The 22447-nt window shown below is 38.4% G+C and overlaps 1 protein-coding gene across 1 annotated transcript in view; it reads right to left on the bottom strand.

Moving 5' to 3' along the window:
• col4a2 (collagen, type IV, alpha 2) overlaps positions 1-18144 on the bottom strand; it is a 34964-nt gene extending 16820 nt beyond the window's left edge. Inside the window, exons 1-21 of the mRNA XM_037686184.1 lie at positions 18046-18144; positions 15802-15936; positions 15685-15729; positions 15491-15607; positions 15323-15391; positions 15204-15239; positions 15066-15119; positions 14945-14980; positions 14776-14817; positions 9612-9674; positions 9449-9493; positions 9318-9365; positions 9204-9239; positions 9064-9108; positions 8674-8728; positions 5842-5955; positions 2025-2174; positions 1877-1948; positions 871-1022; positions 683-755; positions 405-511 (exon numbers count right to left, since the gene is read on the bottom strand). Of these exons, the coding sequence (XP_037542112.1) occupies positions 405-511; positions 683-755; positions 871-1022; positions 1877-1948; positions 2025-2174; positions 5842-5955; positions 8674-8728; positions 9064-9108; positions 9204-9239; positions 9318-9365; positions 9449-9493; positions 9612-9674; positions 14776-14817; positions 14945-14980; positions 15066-15119; positions 15204-15239; positions 15323-15391; positions 15491-15607; positions 15685-15729; positions 15802-15936; positions 18046-18144 (1593 nt within the window). The remainder of the gene's footprint in view (positions 1-404; positions 512-682; positions 756-870; positions 1023-1876; positions 1949-2024; positions 2175-5841; positions 5956-8673; positions 8729-9063; positions 9109-9203; positions 9240-9317; positions 9366-9448; positions 9494-9611; positions 9675-14775; positions 14818-14944; positions 14981-15065; positions 15120-15203; positions 15240-15322; positions 15392-15490; positions 15608-15684; positions 15730-15801; positions 15937-18045) is intronic.
• Between the last annotated feature and the right edge of the window lie 4303 nt (positions 18145-22447).

Below are 22447 nucleotides of genomic sequence, written 5' to 3'. Positions count from 1 at the left end.
TACTTACACAGCAACTTTTAAATGGACTGTACTTACACAGCAACTTTCTATCTTATCAGGATACTCAAAGCACTTGACACTACAATCTGTGCCGTCATTTACTCATTCATATGTCTAAAGAGACTCATCAGTACTTTAATCACATTCATTCACCAATGGGACACACATCAAAGGCAATGAGGGGTTCAGTGTCTTGCCCGGGGACATTTCGGTATGTGACTGTTGGTGGATTTGAACCCCCAACTCTTGCATTGGAGGATGACTGCTCTAACCACTCAGCCACAGCCGCCCAAAAAGAAAAGGAAGATCCAAAATACTTTTAGGAGATAAAGTCGTGCATAAAGTAGGTGTGGGAAGTATTTAAGATATGGAGCTGGTGTTATAGGCTGAACTGATGGACTCACTGGTGGACCACGGCTGCCTCTGAAACCAGGAAGACCATTTGGGCCTGGAGCACCCGGTTTTCCTGCTACACCATCTTTTCCTGAATCTCCAGGGTTACCAGCAGATCCTGGGGAGATTGAAAAAAACATATACCAACATATCACGTATACCAAAAACAACAACAACAACAAAATAATCAAAACAAAACAAACAAAAAAAAACCACATAAGCACATGCAGCATTTTTGAAAACTCCTTTTATTCATAGAGATAGAAATAAAATAAAATAAATTTTGGACCTTTCTGTGTGGCAACAGTCAGGTTTCCTTTACGACCTTTTGGCCCTGGAACACCATTAAGCCCAGGAACTCCCTACAGCTCAACACAAACGAGTGAGGGGAAACAGAAATGAGCTGATGATAAAGAACAGAAAACGCTAAACACATTATTCATCTAATTTCTTTTCTAAAGGTGGGATTTTTCTCACAGGCTGTCCGTCTTTTCCTCGAGGACCCGGGTCTCCTGGGTCACCCTCACTACCAAATTCTCCAATCATCCCATCATCTCCAGGCTCACCAGCAGGACCAGATAAACCAGGCTGGGAATTTCCAAGACTGCACTCGCATCCTCCCTGGTCACCTGCATCAAACACATCGTTCAGTGGCATGCACCCAACAGAATTAAGTGGTTTAGTATGGGGTGCCATATGTAAAGTTACACAGTCAAAAATTAACAGCAATATTTTGGTTTATTTAGACTTTAATAAGAAAAAAAAGGTAGTTTTATTTTTCCAAAGTCATATTTTCACAATGCTATTCATACATTTATAAATGTCATAATTCCCATCTAAATGTTTAATTTACAAGCTAAATATTTAATTTCTGAGCTAAACATTTAATTTCCATAATCAACATTTACTTTGCTAACTAAATATTTAACTCTGATCTAAATATTTAGCTATCAAGTTAAATATTTAGTTAGTAAACTAAATATTTAGGTGTAAAATAAATATTTAATTTCCAAGCTAAACATATAATTTCCAAAATAAATATTTAATTTGCTAACTAACAATTTAACTCTGATCTAAATATTTAGCTTGCAAGTTAAATATTTAGATCAGAGTTAAATATTTAGTTAGCAAATTAAATATTTAGCCTGGAAATTAAATATTTAATTTACATCTAAATATTTAGTTTACTAACTAAATATGTAAATATTTAATTTGTAAACTACATATTTAGCTTGGAAATTAAATATTTAGTTTGGGACTATGACATTTATAAATGTATGATTTAATTTTAATTTTTATTTTGTATGAATAACACGATGAAAATATGACTTAGAAAAAAACCCTTTTTTCTTATTAAAGGCTAAATAAACCAAACTATTGCTGCTAATTTTTTACTGTGTAACTTTACAAACGACACCCCATAGTTTAGAAGTTTTATCATGAACAACAGGAAAGGCGTTCTTTCTGAATATGATTTGAGCACCTTTCTGTCCTTTCTGTCCTGCAAAGCCAGGTCTTCCCCTCCATCCTGGATCTCCAGCAAAGTATTCTTTCACTGGAAGCAAACAGAAGTAAAGAGTCATAAAAAGCACAAAATAAAGTTTTTATTTCTTTCTTTAACTACCTCTTACATGATATTTTGGGTCCTGGAGGGCCTCTTTCTCCTGGACGTCCGTCATTTCCTGGGGGTCCTGCACTGACAGCAGGCCTTCCCGGCTCACCTGGCTGGCCATTGTCTCCTTGTTCTCCTTTGAAACCAAACGGGCCGAAGACGTACAACTCTGACAAAGAACACAAAAGTTGGTTTAGCTGCATTAAAAGCACTTCATGGGAAAAGATCATGTTTCTTTTTATCATCTTCCTGATGAGGCCTCCTGGTTTCTGTAATGTATAACTTTGACTTTCATTTAGTTGCAGGCTTTCATTAAAATTCCCAACTTATTAAAATGTAATCAGATTTCTTAAAATAACCAATAAATGAGATAAAGTTTGACTTGATATGGAGTTGATACAAAGCCATCTAATCTGAGTTTGCAGCTGCTGTCATTCTAACAGCTCTCTCAGTACTAAATATTTACACAACTAGGATATCACCAAAATATAATTGTCTTATAATTAAATTACTTTTAAATAATTACAATATTTTATTTGACAGTACTGGTGAGTGTTTTTCTTTAGGAACAGTTCCTAAAACAAATAGAAAGACAATATGGACAATACAGACCCAAAGTAAAATAAATAAAAAAATGTCAGTGTGATGAATATGTCACTTCAGTTTATTTTATTAATGCAACAGCAACTCATAAACATAATTTCTATGCACAGTCATCATTGTTTCACACGGGACAAATATACAAGAGGGGCCGAGTTTCTCTTCTCTGCAACTTCCCACAAATGGACCAACAGTTCAACTAATGTCAAAGTACACTACAGTGTGTGTGTGTGTGTGTGTGTGTGTGTGTGTGTGTGTGTGAGAGAGAGAGAGAGAGAGAGAGAGAGAGAATGACAGAAATGTTAATTTTCACAAAGTTTACCGCCTGAGTTTTTTTAAACGTTTTGTCAGATATGTGGTATAATGAAGTACGATTATAAACATTCCATAAGCATTTTTAACTTTTGTTTTTATTGACAAATAGATCCAGTTTAAGCAAAGTATTAATATTTACAGTGTTGACCCTTCTGCTTTAAGACTTCTGCAATTCACTTCGGCATGCTGGATGTCAGCTTCTGGTCAAAATCTCAAATGATGGCAACCCATTCTTGCCTAATCAGTGCTTGGAGTTGTTCAGAGCTTCTGTTTTTTATTGTCCACCCTCTTTTTGAGGACTGACCACAGGTTCTCAATGAGATTGAGATCTGCAATTTTTTCCTGACCATGGATCCAAAATTGCAATGTTTTGTTCACAGAGCCACTTGGTTATCACTGTTGTCTTGTGACATATTACTAATGAAGCCATCAGCTTATTCTAAAACTCAGCTATTAACTTTATGAGTAGTTACATATCTTATTGAAAGGAAACAGTGTGTTATTTATGGAATTTGCTCAAATCCCTTCCACGTGGAATTCCACAAGGTAGCTGCTTTGATCCCCTGTTGTATAGTATTTTTGTAAATGACATGCCATTTGTATTAGTCAATGCATGCATGACTATATATGCTGATGATACAACTATTTTTGTGTCTTCTGATAGTTTGGATCAAGTAAATATGGTATTACAACAAGAGCTAATGTCTATGTCTGAGTGGGTAACAGACAACAGGTTAAAACCGAATGTTTAAAAAACAAAATGTGTGGTGTTGGGTTCTAAATATTTTGTAAGACAAACTCAAAAGTTGCAAATCTTCGTATAAAACAATGAATACAACAAGTTGAAGAGGCGGGGAGTCATAATAGACAAAACTCTTTCATGGTCTACACAAATTAATAAGATTGTGACTAAGATGAGCAGAAACATTGTTATAATCTGGCGTAATGTGCATTTTATGTCTCTGCAAATAAGAAAATTAGTAATACAGTCTTTAGTTCTTTGTCAACTTCAATATTGTTCAGCCGTTTGGTCAAGTGCTTCAAAAACATCTGGATAAACAGCAGATATTTCAAAATAAAGCTGCAAGACTAGCACTCGGATGTCATTTTAGAACAAACTTTGATTTCATGCATCAATGTCTGTCATGGATGAAAGTCTATGACAGACTTGCATGCAGCCTTCTTTCCTCTTTACACAAAATCTGGACTTCACATAAACCGTTTAGCCCAGCGGTGCCCAAACTTTTTCTCTGAGAGGGCCAAATTTAAAATCTATCAGAAGGCTGCGAGCCAAATGCAACAATACTGTAATACATGAAATGCAAATACTTCTTTAAAGTCCATTTATTTATTATATAGTTATTTATCCTTCCATTCTGTATAAAAAAACATCACAGAACAGGCTGCGTTGGTGGTGGTGGTGGTGTCTGGGGCTCCTCCCCCAGAGAATTTTGAATAAAGTAGATGCCATTTCCTGCATTCTGGTGTATTTTACAAAAGTTTATTACAGTAAATTAACATGAAACAAAAGATGTAAACTCTGTTATTCTTAAAATCTCTTTGACTGCAAAACGTTCGTAAGGCAACACCACTGCAGCTCTGCAGGTAAGGGATGTTCACTTCAGGACAAATCGAGGTTGCTGATTGGTCAGTTGCTGATTGGTCAAATCGAGGTTGCTGATTGGTCAGTTGCTGATGTGCCTACTGGATTGATTGACAGGTGGCGGGACTCATGCAAAAAAAAAAAAATCTAAGATTTTATTGGTCCGTTTGAGACTGTCGTCATTTATTCCATATTTATTTAATATTTTGGTGAATCTACGGTGTGAGAACTGTTTCCTTACACAATCCTAATGATTTCTTTATTTTTCAGGGGTGCTGAGTTTAAATTTAAAGAGGCTCAAATCACCACTGAAACCAGTTCATATTTACAATTTACTTTTAAACACTTTGTGATTTATAAGTGTGTTCTGTCAAAGGAAAATGTTATTCAGTGGCAAGAAACTGCCGAGGGATGGTAGAAAGTCTGTCAAAATGAAATATAGAAATAAAAATTAATAATAAATAAAAACATACATTATCTACTCTACTGTGTAATCCGTGTAGTTAATTTAAGGTAGTCAGGCCGACTAACAATAAAGTTAATGGGTGGAGTCAATGAGCACATTGATTCTTCAAAGGAAATTTTAATATATTAATGAGGACAGCTTGGCGGGCCAACTTTGGGCACCCCTGGTTTAGCCTTTTCTCACAGTTGTTAAACACCTGAAATAGACGTGCTTTTAATACTAGACGAGCATCAGTTGTTACTTTTATATGACCTCTGCCCAGGACTAATGCTCTCAAAAGAACAGCTGTGTATCGAGCTATTTCTTATTGGAACATGCTGCCGTCTGTAATAACATTAATTGCTGTTCATGTACATTTTAAAAATAACTTTAAAAATCTGTAATAGATAGTGAAATAAAATTTAACTTCCAACTTCCATTTTGGTGTGTGGCTGCATCTAGGTGTAAGAAAGGTCTCGTTAGAAAATTGGGTTGCCACGTCTCTATCCAATCCAGAAAAAAACACTCGTTATTCAAATCCATGGGAGACATCAGCGCACCACTTGTTGACTTCAACTGAACATTATTTTAATGCAAACAAGATGGATTTGCATGACTCAGATGGTTGGCATGAACCTGTTCAGGTTGGACTGATCTCTAAATGTACAAGTAGGTGGAGCATAAAAATGACACAGAACAAAGGAAATCAGCGTTAACTCCATGCCCATCTAATATTTCTCTAAAATTCTAACAGAATTACTGACCAAGCTAAACAATAGATAACAAAGTGAGCGTGTCATCGCAGCCCACTTTGCAAAGCAAGTCCAACTTTAATCAGTAAATAACCTTTTAGGATGATTTAAGTTAACAAACCTTGCTGCTGGGAGTCAGAAGCAGGAATTCCAGGCTGTCCAGGGAAACCTTGGTCTCCAACAGGACCTCTCTCTCCTTGTGGACCTTGCTCACCAGGGGATCCAGGGGGACCAACTTGAGGCAAACAAAGAGAAGATATATTAGTTTTAATGTAAAGGACAAAAAGTATGTTTTTTTTTTTTGGCTGCTCCCGTCTGCAGGGGGTGCCACAGCGAGTGAACTTGAAATATTTAGTGATTCTTTTATGTTGGATGCCCCTCCAGACGTAACCTGGGCTCAAACCAGAAACCCCGGCATAACGAGGCTGCAGCACTTACCCACTGAGCTACTGCATCATCTTTATGTAAAAGACAACATTCAGCAATTACAGATCATTTTTGTTTTCTGATGTAAATTCACACAAAACAATTAATAAAGCTCTAAATTAAATATGCCAACAACGATTTTTGTTTAATACTTCTGAAATAAAGAGACAAGATGAGGCGTGATGACGCAACACAGCACAAAACAAGGCACATAAACACATTTTCATTAGATACACTATGATAGGATACAAAAAGGTTCAATAAGCTACACCGAGATGTGTTAAGTAAAAATAAAATACAATGATTAGATAAAATCCAATAAGATAAATTTACTGTTCGAGTGCCTAAAAGAAAGTTTCTGCCTTTCTTTTAGTAATAACACATCTCATTGCTTTCAATTTGTTGCTTCTGGCCACATTAGACAAACTCAACCAATCACTTTCAGTTAGTGCCCATCTTACATCACAACAACAAAACAAATAAACACAAGAAGATGAATTATTTCTCATGTTTGCTTTTGACTATTTTTAGTCTGCTGCGACTTTATAACCCATCACCAACATTATGTTAACGTTGTTTCCACACAGCAACACTGCGCATGCTCAGGCCTGGGTTTCTGTCAGAGCTGCTGCTCGAGAGCGTTCTTTACTTTCTGCTGCAGATTTGCTCTGACACCATTAAACATGCAGTACAGGTGCTGGTCATAAAGTCAGAATATCATGAAAAAGTTGATGTATTTCAGTAATTCCATTCAAAAAGTGAAACTTGTATATTCATTCATTACACACAGACTGATATATTTCAAATGTTTAGTTATTTTACTGTTGATGATTATAACTGACAGCTAATGAAAACCCCAAATTCAGTATCTCAGAAAATTTAAACATTACTTAAGGTCAATTAAAAAAAGTATTTTTAGAAATGTTGATCAATTGAAAAGTATGAACATGAAAAGTATGAGCATGTACAGCATCAATACTTAGTTGGGCTCCATTAGCCTGGATTACTGCAGCAGTGAGGCGTATGGCATGGAGTCGATCACTGCTCAGGAGTTATGAGAGCCCAGGTTGCTCTGCCCTTCAGCTCTTCTGAATTGTTGGGTCTGTTGTATCACATCTTCCTCTTCACAATACCACAGACTTTCTATGGGCTTAAGGTCAAAAGAGTTTACTGGCCAGTTAAGTACAGGGATACCATGGTCACCAGGTATTGGTAGCTTTGACACTGTGTGCAGTTGCCAAGTCCTGTTGGAAAATGAAATCTGCATCTCCGTAAAGTTGATCAGCAGCAGGAAGCATGAAGTGCTCGGAAACTATCTGGTAGACGTCTGCGTTGACCTTGGACATCCAGAAAACACAGTGGACCAACACCAGCAGATGACATTGCACTCCAAACCATCACTGACTGTGGAAACTTGACACTGGACCTCAAGCAACGTGGATTCTGTGCCTCTCCTCTCTTCCTCCAGACTCTGGGATCTTGATTTCCAAAGGAAATGCAAAATTTACTTTCATCATAGAACATAATTTTGGACCACTCAGCTGCAGTCCCAGACAAGATGCTTCTGACACTGTCTCCTGTTCAAGAGTGGCTTGACACAAAGAATGTGACAGCTGAATCCCTTGTCTTGGATACATCTGTGCATGGTGGTTTTTTAAGTACTGACTCCAGCTGCAGTCCACTCTATGTGAATCTCCCCCACATTTTGGAATGGGTTTTGTTTTACAATCCTCTCCAGGGTGCAATTATCCCTATTACTTGTACACTTTTTTTTTTACCACATCTTTTCCTTCCCTTTGCCTCTCTATTAATGTGCTTGGACACAGAGCTCTGTGAACAGCCAGCTTCTTTAGCAATGACCTTTTGTGTCTTGCCTCCTTGTGCAAGGTGTCAGTGGTCGTCTTTTGGACAACTGTCAAGTCTTCCCCATGATTGTGTAGCCTACAGAACTAGACTGAGACCATTTAAAGGCATTTGCAAGTGTTTTGAGTTAATCAGCTGATTAGAGTGTGGCACCAGGTGTCTTCAATACTGAACCTTTTCACAATATTCAAATTTTCTGAGATAATGAATTTGGGGTTTTCATTTGTTGTCAGTTAAAATCATCAACATTAAAAGAAATAAACATTTAAAATACATCAGTCTGTGTGTAATGAATGAATATAATATACAAGTTTCACATATTGAATGGAATTACTGAAATAAATCAACTTTTTCGTGATATTCTAATTTTATGACCAGCACCTGTATATGAGAAAGTGTCTCTTGGGAAGATGGAAGTGTCGAGATTAACTTGGTGCAGATACTTCTCTGTTCCTTTAAAATTCACTGAGGAAGGTGGATGATGCTGTGTCTGATCTGTGATGACATCAGTCCCTCACGTGTCTGAGCACACCCACAATCACCACGAGCGCTGCTGTCAAATGATCTCAGCTCATCATCCGGACATTTTATTGCATTTGGTCAAGAAACCCTTTAGAAGATCTCTGGAACTGTTCAGGAGTGACTTGTGTGTTCATCAACTCACCAGCTGAAGACCAGGAGCCTGACGAAATCACCTCCCCTGGATCACCTCTGGCTCCCTGAAACACAAACATACAAATAAAAACGTGTTAAAAATATCTAGAAAAAAGTTTGACTTCGCTGTTCCTGCTTCTTTTAGACGACACACACCGATCACATGGGCAGAAACTTTCAGCCTGAAACCACAAAGATTCAGCTGACACTAAATTTTTCTATAGATGGACGTTTGTTACAAAACAAGCTGCACGGATTTTACAAGTTGTTTCACTGACACAGCTATCTGAGTGAATTAACAAAAGCAATGCACCTAAAATCTGCACAAACAGGCTAACGCTTCAAAGCAGTCAACAGTAATTCAACACATGATTTCAAGGATTCAACGTTTCTATCTTACCTTAAGACCATCAACTCCATCCGATCCTGGTTCACCAGAATCGCCCTGAAACAGCGTTGTCATGGAGACGTTACAAAATATTGTTTTGTTCTTAATCTAAGGATATGCAGATGATCTGATAAACCATCACACAGCCATACCATCAGTCCCGGAAGCCCGTTTGCACCATTTTCACCCTTAAGAGTTCAGAAGAGCACACAGTATAAAGTTAGGGCTTGTGCAGGAGTTTGGATGAAATGTGTGTCTGTCCTCACCCTCATTCCAGGGAATCCCATTAAACCAGTTTCTCCTTTGTTGTCTGCCTGAAATAAACCAATCAGATTAGTATAATTTTATCAGTGTGTGGAAATATAAAGCAGATAAATTACAGTATGACATCACCTACCATTTCTCCACGATCTCCTTTTCCACCTTTCCTTCCGGTTTGCCCCTAAAACAATTACAAAATTTTCTTTAAATTCATGCATACTTACAGTTTTAACAGTATTTTTAAATATTAGACACCGTTTCAGAGACAATGTGTGAATAAAACAAACAGCACTGATTACAGATTGAGGCTGGCGCTGCTGAGTCGTGTAGTTTCCTGGTGGCCCTTGTGCTCCGATGTCGCCCTGTGCTCAAAGCAGGAGAAGCAAACGGTCATGAAGAGCTGTCACTTACTGAAGCTACCCCTTAACAAAAAGTAGTACATTTGAAGCTTATTTTTGCAAGTATACTTTAAGTTAAGTTAAGTATATCAAGTATACTAGACACCATACTTGTAGTGTGCTAGAAGTATACTGATTTAATACTTGTTTGGACTAAATTGGGACATTTTTATACTATACTTCCAGTAAGATGGCGCCCGTGTACATGGCTTGCAATCCACCTCTGCTGATGGTGTTTGGATTATTTGTGTTTTGTTCGTTTTTCATCTGGTACATAAACTCGCTGCTGGTGTATGACCGACAATAGCTTCTGGATCTTCGTTTTTCTTTTAGTTACATTTTCTTATCCACAGATACTGGTGATTCTGTGCTGCTTGTCCTGTTGGACCTCACAGCTGCCTTTCACACCATCGACCATGAGATCCTCATTGCTAGGTTGGAGCAGTGGGTGGGCATCACAGGATCAGCCCTCAATTAGTTCAGATCATACCTCGCTGACAGATCCTTTTGTGTCTCCATCAAGGATTTTAGTTCTGCAGTGACATATCTTAAATGGGGGGTTCCGCAGGGGTCCATCCTGGGTCCCCTCCTATTCTCTTTATACCTGCTGCCACTTGGTGCTATTTTCCGAAAACACAACATGCCCTTTCACTTCTACGCCGATGACTGTCAAATTAACTTCCCCCTAAGACACAATGGTACATGCTCTATTCAACCTCTGCTTGACTGCCTGGCTGACATCAGGGACTGGATGGCTTTAAATTTCTTAAGTTTCAATGAAAAGAAGTCTGAAGTCATGTTGTTCTCTCCCAACGACACGATCACAAACCACTGCATCGACCTTTCCACGCTAACCCTGTCAGAAAAACAAAGAGTCACTAATCTGGGAGTGATAATGGACCCTTCCCTGAAACTTAACAATCACGTAAACATGATTGTTAAATCATGTTTCTTCCAACTGAGGCGGCTGTCTAAACTGAAGCCCATATTGTCCAAAAAGAACCTGGAGACAGTAATACGTGCATTCATTACATCTAGGCTTGATTACTGCAACTCGCTCCTGTTTGGTATCAGTCAGACCTCCATTGCACGACTACAACTGGTCCAGAATGCAGCAGCTCGATTTTTAACCAGTACAGGCAAAAGAGAGCACATTACACCAGTTTTGGCCTCACTGCACTGGTTACCGGTTCACTTTCGAATCCAGTTCAAAATACTCCTGTATGTCTACAAATCACTGAACAGTTTCGCCCCCCCCCCCATCTCTCTGATCTGCTACAACCGTATGTCCCACCGCGTTCCCTGAGGTCAGCGGACCAGTTGCTCCTCACAGTTCCAGGAACTCGTTTTATGCGCAGAGGTGACAGGGCCTTCTCTGTCGCAGGACCAAGACTTTGGAACGAGTTACCTCTGCTTGTCAGACAGGCCCCCTCCCTCTCGGTTTTCAAGTCCCGTTTAAAAACCCACTACTATTCAGTAGCTTTCAACACCAGAGGATCTGTGTTTTGATCCTGTACGCTCCACACTGGTTTGTCGTCATATTTATTATCTGCATCGATTTTGTCTATATTTTTGATTTACTTCATTTTGTATATTGCTTCGTGTGTTACCTGTTGTTCTGTCTGTACAGCACTTTGGTTGGCCTTGTAGCTGTTTTAAGTGCTCTATAAATAAAGTGGTATGGTATGGTATTTTTAAGTATATCAAATAAAGTTTATAAAAAGTAAACTTCAAGTACACTTCCTCATTTTTATTGTAAAATAAGTATACTTGTAGTATACTTAAATAAACTACTTTTTGCTAAGGGAAAGTCTGTGAAGTAAAACTCGTTTGAAGGAGTTAAAAGAAGCTGTTGTCATCAGTTTTGTATAATCAGACATTTTTTAAATAAAATGAAGCAGCGAGTGACATTTAAAACTATCAGAGCAGTTTCTGTCCAGTTCGAAACCAACAAAACACTCAAAGATGCTGCTTTTCAGGTCAAAATGATAAAACTGCTGTCTCTGTTTTTATGTCAAGCTTTGTGTTTGTTACGAATGTGAATCGAGAACTTTTTATTACAGCTCAGTAATAAAATAGTGCCTGTGGGGTGATAGTTGGATAAAAACAATAAAATATTTAGGCCAAAACAGAAACTATAAACTTCCTGTTTAAATATCTTCATGGACAAACTGTGTCAAGGGATGAATTTCTCTAATGAAACACAGAAACTAGAAACATCGTGTCCCCACAAAATAGTGTGAATGTTTATGAAGCACTCAAACGATTGATTCATTTTTCTTCTGTTATATTTTCTGCGTTTTTCTTGTTCCACAGGTTTCAAGTTATTTCAACAAATCATATATTCAGCTCATTCAGGAGAAGGGTGCTATGTAGTGTTGTAGTGCTCGAGACCGCTCTTGGTCTTGAGACTGGTCTCAAGACCACATTTTGATGGTCTTGGTCTTGTTTCAGTCTCGGACATTGAGGACTCTGGATTTTATTTCAAGACCAGTCAGGACCACAACTGTGGAAATATCACTAAATTGCCAGAATATTGTCCAGTTTATTTGTCAACATCTTTGTTTTTTTTGGATGCAAAACGTACTGGTTCAAATCCAAGAGATCACGTGACTCATTGCTAAATACATTTTTGTTTCCGCTGTCACGCCCACCCCCCTTCACTCGCACGCGTCACTCCAAGAAAGTGAGAAGTGATTGTCTGAGTGCAGGAGAAGATGTCTGCCAAATCATCAGTTAGAAAATGTGGCTATTTAAATCACAAAGAATATACTTGTAACTAATATCCATTTATATACATTTTTAGATGTATATCTGCTACTTTATTAAAACCACTGTGCAACTATATGGTCATCCTTGGTGTTGAGTTTGGACTTATGAAGATCATTTTGCCACTGGAGTTTTTTAAGTCTTGACATGATGAAACTGCTTCCAGTTTAACAGTTGTGTCATTTTATTGTTGAATCACCTGAAGTCAGGCCCCTGAATGTCTGATTTCTTTCTTATGTAGCTTTGAAAATTTATAAAAATAAACAAAGTTGTAGTATGTAACTTTTATTAAAAAAAATTGTATAATAACATTTTATATTTTATTTATTTTATTTGAGGTTTTGGTCTTGACTTGTTCTTGGACCCTCAAAATCTTGGTCTTGTCTCGGTCTCGGTGCACTCTGGTCTTGACCAGGTCTCAGGTTAGGTGGTCTTGAACACAACACTGGTGCTATGATTTTTGGTATTTGGTGCAACTTTAGCTCTTTGAAATATTTAGTCTTTTCTGCCACTTTTTGTCTCATAGAAAATTAATTGAGATCATTTTCCATCCTTCAAATCTATTTACAACCTTTTACTGATCCTTTCACATTTTGTTCTGCTTCAGCTTCTTTCAGCTACCTTGTGAAAATTTAAACTTTTTTCAGCTACTTTCAGCTAATTTCAGCTGTTTTCTCCAGCTATTTTGTGCTGCTTTTAGATTCTTTCTGCTAACTACATTTTTTGTGCCTCTTCTAACTTCTTTCTGCTAATTTCAGCTTATTATGCTCCTTTCAGCTTATTAATGCCATTTTCAGCTTTTCCTGCTATTTCAGCTACTCTTTAGCTGTTTTTATGTTAATTTTAGTTTGTCAGCTAATTCCACTTTTTTTTTGCAGCCATTTCAACTTTTTTCAGCCTAATTCAGCAAAGGTGCTCTCTCCACTTCTGGCAATTTATGCTTCTTTCTGCTTTTTTGGCCACTTTTCAGTTGTTGTTTGCTAATTTCAGCTTTTTTTTTTTTTTTTTTTTTTTGGATAATTTTCACTTTTTGTGCTCATTTCTGCTTCTTTCAGCCTAACTGGGCAAACGTGTTCTTTCTGCTTTCTTCTACTAATTTAAGCTTTTTCTACCTTTCAATTAGCTTTTTAGCATTTTTTAGCTAATTTCAGCTGTTTTTGTATAAATTCAAGTTTTTTTGTGGTAACTTCTGATACTTACAGACCAATTAACTTCTTTCTACTAATTCCAGCTTCTTATGCTCCTTTCAGATTTTTTTTGCTAGTTTCAGCTTTTGCTGCTATTTCAGCTACTTTTGAGCTGTTTTTGTTCTAAATGTAGCTTTTTCAGCTAATTCCACATTTGTTTTAGCTCATTTCAGCTCCTTCCACCTCATTCTGGTAGTTTAAGCTTCTTTCTGCCTTTTTAATCTACTTTTCAGCTATTTAAAAAAAATAATAATTTCAGTCCTTTTTTAAAAAAAAAAAAGCTCATTTACTCACTTCTGTGCTCATTTCTGCTTATTTAAATCTAATTCTGCAAATGTGTGTAGTTTCTGCTTTCTTCTGCTAACTTTGGTTTGTTCTTCCATTTCAAATTTCAGCTGTTTATCAGCAATATTTTTTGCAGGAAATGCAATTTCTCTAGTTTCATTTGTATTTAAAACATATTACAAACACAGCATTTTGTTGTAAGCCATTTCATATATCATTACCAGAACATGGCCATGCTATTACAAGTAATGCACAATATATATAAAATGTATCAATGTCACATTATCAAAATGTGCAACATCAGTATCTCACAGGAATCAAATAAATCACAGACACAAATGCTGCTACAAAAACATTTGATGGTTTGATGGAGCCTCACTGCCGTAAAGTGTCAGCATTGTGATAGCAAGAATATGAGTTTATCAAAAATCAAATTTAATTGCAATTATTGAGATAATATCACAATTGTGTGCCCGTTTGCAAATTGTTTGACTTTGTAATTTATAAATCTATTTACCTCATTGCTTTTTTGCCACAAAATAAAATGAAAACTTGTGGTAAAATGACTCTGGCGTGGTCAGTGGTCAGTATAAGTCAGGTCATATTGTGATTATAAATGTGAGTTTTGATGTTGACACAAAGCATCACGTTCACTATCAAGAGTCTTAAAATAGGATCACACACTTGTTAAATCTTTACGCTTGATGTTCATGAGTGTTATTTGTTAAGCAACATCAAATTTATTTCCTTCATCTCCTCAGTAGAGGCATCATCTGACATGATGAGTAAAAGTTGTACAGCAGTCGACGGATGTGGTTTCTCACCAGCTCTCCTTTGACTCCCTTTAACACTTTGGTCATGGTGCCCTGGACAGAAGGAATTAAAAAAAACTTGAACCATCGATCAGGTTTCCATCAGAATAAGACCTCATTCTGCTGCGCTTCACTGTCAAGCATCACATTTACTTCATTAACAGAGTCTGTGTTACTTCACCTTTGGTCCAGGGGGACCAGCAGGACCTGGAGGGCCCTAAAAAGACAAAGCAATAAAATTGTTAGCATCACAAAGATTCACTTTTAGAGGCTTCACTCCTAAACCACGTGCAGACACAAACCTTTGGTCCTTGCGGGCCTCTGTTACCTTCCCACCCTTGTATTCCTGGAGGCCCCTGGAGAAAAGTGAGATTTCAGACAATTAGAGAACAATGCAGCTGCAAAACATTCATCTAAGATTATATAATAATGTGTCCTACCTTTATTCCATAGGATCCTGGTGTTCCTGGATCACCCTGATGAGCAAATATGAATAAATGTAGTCAGACTGAAAATGTTGTATTTATGCTTTTCAACAAAAAGAACTCCTCTTCCTCACCCTGAATCGCTGCATGTACACCGTTATGTCCAGAGAGTCTCCCTTCTCCCCCTTCCTGCCAGGATATCCCTGAGAATAAAAAAAAATAGAGCAACAATAATTATTACTTATTTAAAAACATGCAATATTTGAGTTTACAGATAAAAGTTTCCAGATTTAGAGACATACAGAAGCTCCAGGTGTGCCCATAAAACCAGGAATCCCGGGCAGCCCTGAGTCTCCTTGAGTCCCGTTGCAGCCGTCTGCTCCTGGCCTCCCCCTGGGCCCACCTTGTCCTGGATGGCCCTGAAGAAGTTTCAACACAAGTGGAGTTTAAACTCTATCAGCATCCACAGGACACCAAAATGTGTGATTTTACTCACAGGAATGCCATCGATTCCAGAGAACCCAGGTACACCGGTCATTCCCTGCGCAGCAAAAAGAGTCATGTTGATAAAAAGCATTTGAAATTTATATTTTTATATTAAAATATATTTTACCATGCTGCCTTTGGGACCTATGAAGCCACCAGGTCCATGGTCACCTTTCTCCCCCTTTGGTCCTTGGATGCCAGGCTCTCCTGGTCGGCCTACTGGTCCCGCTGGGCCCTGAGGGCCAAGAGGCCCAGGAAAACCCTGATTTTAGGAAAAAAGACGAGGACAAATAATTTAAACAAACAAAGTAAGAATGAAGCTAATGAAATACAAACATAAAGGTGCTAGATGCTTGTTGCGCCGTTTATGAGAATTAAATATCAAATAAGAGTCTAGGACATCACACACTGCAGATATCTGAGGTTACTCAATAAGCAACTCTGGAGAAAACTAAACTAGTTTGAAAAGAGAGTAAACTATTTGAACAGAGCAGGACTTACTGTTTGTTACCAGGAGACACAGATGGAGAAATAAAAAACAAAGTATCACAACAAAAACAAGCTGTAAAGTTAAGCTTATTTTATTAATATATTCCACTCCTTTTGATAAATTATGTAGTTTTAAATTCTGATTAATTTCTTGCTTGAGTCACCAGAGGGAGACAAACTTTTATTTATCATCAGTTCTTCATGTTGGCTTTTTATGCTCTCTGCCTCCACCTGGTGGCCAAACTGAACACTGCAAACCTTCACCGTCCAATTGCGTCAAGTTCAAACCAACTCAGTCAGCAGATGCAAACATAAAGAGATAAAATAAGATTCAGATGAAATTTATATTTATAGTCCAATCTTTACATTAAAGTAATTAGTCTATTAAGACTTTCAGTCTGACAGAGGGAAGAGGACCGCCGTGCAGACAGAAAATAAAAACAAGCACGACGTGCTGTGGATTTTACTTTCATCATTTCAAATTGTTTTCTCAGTTTATGGAATAAATACAGACAAATAAATAAAAGCGTCACAAACGAGCATGTGCAGGTGTGATTTAAAGGAAAACCAGCTTTCAGATGGATTCCCTCAAGAGCTGGAATGGGGTTTACAAGCACATTTAGCTTTGGTCTCAGAGACAAACAGAAGAGATCCTTGATGTGAGGGTGGGCAGAGAGGGTAAACTGAATAATATGTGGACAGAAATATTTAGAACGATCAGAAAACATGAGGTTGAAGACGTCTTGTGAGTTTGTGTGGCTGGGGGTTTATGTGGTCCATAAGTGCTGACCTCAGAGTTCCTGTGAGAACATTGGGTCTATTTGGCTCCACATACAAATGCTCTGCTCTGTGATGAAAACATATGAACCTCATGGGAACTAATAAAAACAACGGCGGCCTGAATATGGTCGCACAACAAATCAAAGCAGGTCATGGATAGATGTTTGTCCCCTTGCGCATACAATGTCGGCACAAGTGGAGCTTGGATTTTTTGGGCCATTTTTAGTAAAACGAGGTGTGTTTAGTCTCTGAACATCATGAATTCAGCCTGCAGCTGTTGCCTTTGCAGCAGACACCAGGCAAAAGGAATCTCAAAACATGTCAAACTCAACATGAAGAATGTGTTAAAGAGCTAAACCTTGCAGTGACATCACCACCATTTTCTGGTGATAAGCTGCATGATGACAAAGATATATTTATCACTATGGCAGTGACATCATAGTAGTTTTTTCTGCAGGATTCTGCAACACACTGGAAACTGTCAGAATGAAAACATTTTGACCACGCACCAGAACCTGATAATAGCACTGGAGTTTGCACAGAGTCTGATAAAACATCCATCTGGTAACTATTAGATCACCTTTCCAAAATTATAAATATTGATCTTTTAGTGTCATAAATTCCCCAGTTATAAAAAAAATGCAATTTTAAAACAGCTTTGGCAGGAACCACTATGAAATTTTGGTGATTATAGTTGTTTTAGGGACGGCAACAAACCATTTCGGCTATTGGCCTCACTCAGACTAGCTGCGTGCTCATCAAGTGGGTAAAAATAATAAATAATAATCTCCAAACTGAGCGTCACCCCACCTTTGAAGACACAAATGTGTTTGCTTTAAAAACGTGCAGTATAAATGATCTGTTTTAACACTTTAGGCTCATTTTCAGATCTAGAAACTGATCCTAAACTTGTTCTGATCAGCTGATTCATGAAGTCATCCATATCAGTAAAGCTCTGGATGTTCACTTCCTTTCTCTTCATAGCTTAAAAGTCACTGATTGTCCACCAGTCCTTCACAACTCTACTTCCTTCATGCAGCCATACTCCCCATTGTTATCTGCTCTCATTGCTTCCATCCAGCATTTCCTCTCCCCCTCAAACTCTCAAGGGGTCCAACATCCTCCTGCCGGCCTTTTCACCCTCCTTTCTCAAACAGTTTCTTTTCTTCCTTGTCTCCTCTGGGTCAAGAGTGACCATCATGCCTACCATGGCCAGATACTGAACCACATGTTTGGTGAAAAAGAAGTGAGTAAAAAAGATCTGTTTAAAGACTTAGAAGAGTTCCGTGGAAGGGTTAAGAGCAATTAGCGTCTTACCTGTTCTAGATAGCTCTTTGGATTTAGACATCTAATTGGGAGAAATGGAGTTTATTTCTCATCAGATTTTAAAACAACTCAAATCTAAAAAAAATTAAAAAATCAAAGCAATTTATGAAAACTCTACTTTTAAACCTTTACATCACACAGTTATTCCCAACAAAGATAAAACTCTCTCCAGAAACAACACACCATGTTGCAACCAAGGCGCTTTAGTTAACTGCTGCTGCAATTAACGCTCGTATGAACCAAAGTGATCTGCATCAACAACGGTGTAATGAAACACTGGTGCTGGTGTTAAAGTTTTTTTTTTAATGTGTTTGCAGAAACAACAATAAAATTCATGACATATTGCTCCAAAAAAAACCTCTGAGAAAATTCTTTCCCTCAATTCTCTGTATGGGATGAACTGTAAAATGCTCCCTGATTGTTTGCATTACTCATTTTTAAATCAAGGATATTTATAACGAGCCCCCCCCCCCCCCCCCCCCCCCCCCCCCCCATGTCTGACACCATAAATTTGATCTGACTGTCCCCTGAGGGGGCTGTTGGGGAAGGGCCCAGCAGGAGCAGGATGGGAACTCGTAGTCCAGTGTGAACCTCTGACCTCTGAGTTGAATAAAATAAATTGATAAACAACGGTCCGGAAACGGGCTCTGTTATTCTATTTGTCTGTGTGCAGAGAGCAAAGAACCACAGAGGACATTCTGTATTTGTTTACATGAAAAAAAGCCAGAGCGACTTATTAAAAACACTCATCATCAGGATGAAGTGGGGTTACAGGATAAATAGCGATGCTGTCTTTGAGAGGATCATGGAAATAACGCTACTGAAAAAAAACCTGTTTATGTGAATAAAATAGGATATAGGACACAACTGTGATCACATATTAATCTTATTCAAACCACCAACGCTCCCACAGCTGCTTCCTGCTCTGCTTTAATAAAGACGATCTGCTCATGTCGCCATTCACACAGCTGGAAACAAAAACGACACTTTGTGCATTTGATGGTCTGCACTCTTGGTGTTTATCCTTTAATAAAACAACGTCCCACCCCCCCAAAAAGTTTTATTTTAAAGGAAGCCCAATGTTTTACATCCTCTGTGGGATGTCCCACATGTATGAGGGACAGAGAGCAAATAAACATCTATGGGTTTAAATTACATTCACATGACAATCAAAACTCCTCCAAACAACTGTAAAATCACTGAAGCCTAATGAGTTCATTTTTGCAGGAGAGCATGACGTCATCATCAGTAGGGGGCAGTGTGAGCTGCATCACACGTGTCTGTAGCTGCAGAAAACGACATAAAAGAAACAAAACTTGATTTCCTGTGTCATACCTGAGAATCAAATTATTTTTTTCATCAATACATCATTAACAGTTACATGTTTGTCATTCTGGGTGGAGTTTGCATGTTCTCTCTGTGCATGTGTGGGTTTTCTCCAGTTACTCCAGTTTCCTCCCACAGACCAAAAACATGCATGTTAGGCTGACTGGTAACTCTAAATTGTCTCTAGGTGTGAGAGAGAGACTGAATGGTTGTTTGTCTCGTGTCCCTATGATAGATTATTCTATTATCTTCATTTTTCCCAAATGGCCAATCACTTAAATATAAATAAAGGTCTAGCACTACTTGCAGGGATGTTTATTGCTTGCTGCCTTTCATGACAGTGATTTAAAAACTTGTAAAAAATAAAAATGGCACGACAAACGACAGAGTAATTGCTATTTTGGTCAAATCCTGAAAATAAGATTACGTGATCTCGTTATTGTGAGTCTTTGTGTAATCTATGCTCAGATTACGTGCTAAATCTTAGCCCTGTACTTGTAAAATTGACTGAGTTTGAGCATTTTATGCCTCCTCTAATGTTGATTAGCTGTGGCAGCCGTTTTGAGTCAGGCTGGCTTTAAAAGGTAATGAGCTGTAGATGTCCATCCAGTGATTACATTCTCAAAGTTTCATTGAAATTCTCCAGGTGGTCCAAAAACATTTTGCTAACAGACACAAACACACACACAGTCACAGGCAATGACATCATCCCCTGCATTTCATGGTGGTGGACAATAAAAAAAAATAAATGGGGTTGTTCACGTTTTAGGAAGCTGTTAACTAGTGTTGGGAAGAAATGTCTTGTTTTACTTCTGAGAGTAATTTGAGAACATGGGCCAGCAGTTCTGAATGGATCAGAACAAATCTGAGTGAAATTAGGACTGTGTGGCAGAACAGAACAAAAGATGGTGACGTGAGGAAGAAGAAAATCTAAGGACGAGGATAAAATAAGCATGAATGAAGTATTGTGTGGAACTAAAGATGGACCAGCGGTACGCCGAGGTCCCCTGTCTCTGAAAGATTTGAATAGCGAATGATTGTGGTTTTCAAAATGAATGCTTTTCTGGAGTACAATTGAACAGGGAATGCAAGTAAACCATAATATTTTGGTGCCAGATATTCAACTGGGTAGGAGTTACACTGAGTATAAGAACAGAGGTCTTTTTTTTTTTTCTTGTCAGAGGCGGCACAGAGTGACTGGCTAGATAAGGGCACAAGTTTTTTCACCACCAGGTGTAATAGTGGAGTCAGAGGGTGGCCAATGATGGCCGTGGCCACTAAAGATTAATCTTTGGCCACCCCAGTCATTTGAGGAAACTAAACTTTTAAGTAACTTAAAAACTAGAAAAACTTCCCTCAAATGAACGGGGTGGCTGATTATATATGGTGGTGGCCATCTTGGATTTTGACATGGCAACCCAGTTTTTGATAGGAACCTTTCTTACATCTAATTCATCCACACATCAAGATGGAATCAGTGCTTATATTTCAAGTTATTGTGCTCTCAACATGCACAGACAGATAGACTAAAGGAGGGTGTTTACAATTCTCACTTTTCACTCCACAAGATAAAACAGAAAACAAGGAGAACTTTTCATGAAGGTGAATTACAGCATGCAAACGTGTCTGCAGAGAAACACTTTGATAGATTTGGTCCTGCTGCTCTGTGACCTATCTCGTTTGTTTTCCTTGGACGTGTTTTTCCAGGACTCATTTCCTGGACGTCGCATCCCTTATGCATGATGCTCAGAGGGGAAACGGCTCGGTTTCTCAACCCCAGAGCCAGGGCCAGAGGGGCTCTGCTTGGAGGGCAAAGAGGGCAGTCTGGATTCCCTGAGGAGGACTTTGCAGAGCAAATAAACATCTGTAGATGATGTTTAGATATGTAATAGAGTGGGTTTGGAGTCCCTTACTGCAGTCAGGAAGATCAGCTTTCTGAAAAATCCGAGAACCTCATGAAAATTCAGGATGATCACATTGGATCAGAGTGGATAAACATAACACAAAGGTTTTGTTGCCTCTCTAGAAACAACCATGAACGCATCTAAATATGGCATTTTGAGCTGATGCAACAAGTTCCCTGATTCATTTTTTCCGTTCAAGAAAGAGATAATTCAGATCTTTGAAAAAGGTTAACTTGGTTAATTATAGAAACTAAAGCCCCTTTTCCATAGTACCTTTTAGTACTGGTACAACATGGTTCGACTCGGCTCATTACGATACACATTGTGCTTCTATTATGCTTTCAGTACTGGTTCCAGTGGGCGGGATTGAGACTTCTCATTCTCCACATCTCATATATATATATATATATATATTTTTTTTTTTTTTCATTCATTCAACCTTTATTTAGACAGGTAATCCCATTGAGCCTCGAGGACTCATTTACAAGCGAGACCTGATTTCAACAAAGAATGATGACAACAATGGACAACAGCGACAACAATAAACAGTTATAAAAAAGTCATACAATTTTATATCCATCCATCCATCCATTATCTTTACCCGCTTTTTCCATTTTGGGTCACGGGGGTCGCCGGTGCCCATGTCCAGCAATCATTGTGCGAGGGGCGGGGTACACCCTGGACAGGTCTCCAGTCCATCACAGGGACACATAGAGATAAATGAGACAAACAACCATTCACTCTCTCACTCACACCTAGGGACAATTTAGAGTTACCAATCAGCCTAACATGCATGTTTTTGATCTGTGGGAGGAAACCGGAGTACCCGGAGAAAACCCACGCATGCACAGAGAGAACATGCAAACTCCACCAAGAAAGGCCCCTGGACCGGGGTTTGAACCAGGGACCTGCTTGCTGAGAGGCAGCAGCTCTACCAGTTGCGCCACA

The sequence above is a fragment of the Nematolebias whitei genome, chromosome 13 (genome assembly GCF_014905685.2).
Source record: "Nematolebias whitei isolate Nwh7 chromosome 13, NemWhi1, whole genome shotgun sequence".
Classification (NCBI taxonomy): Eukaryota; Metazoa; Chordata; class Actinopteri; order Cyprinodontiformes; family Rivulidae; genus Nematolebias; species Nematolebias whitei.
This window is presented reverse-complemented; position numbering and strand designations above follow the sequence as displayed.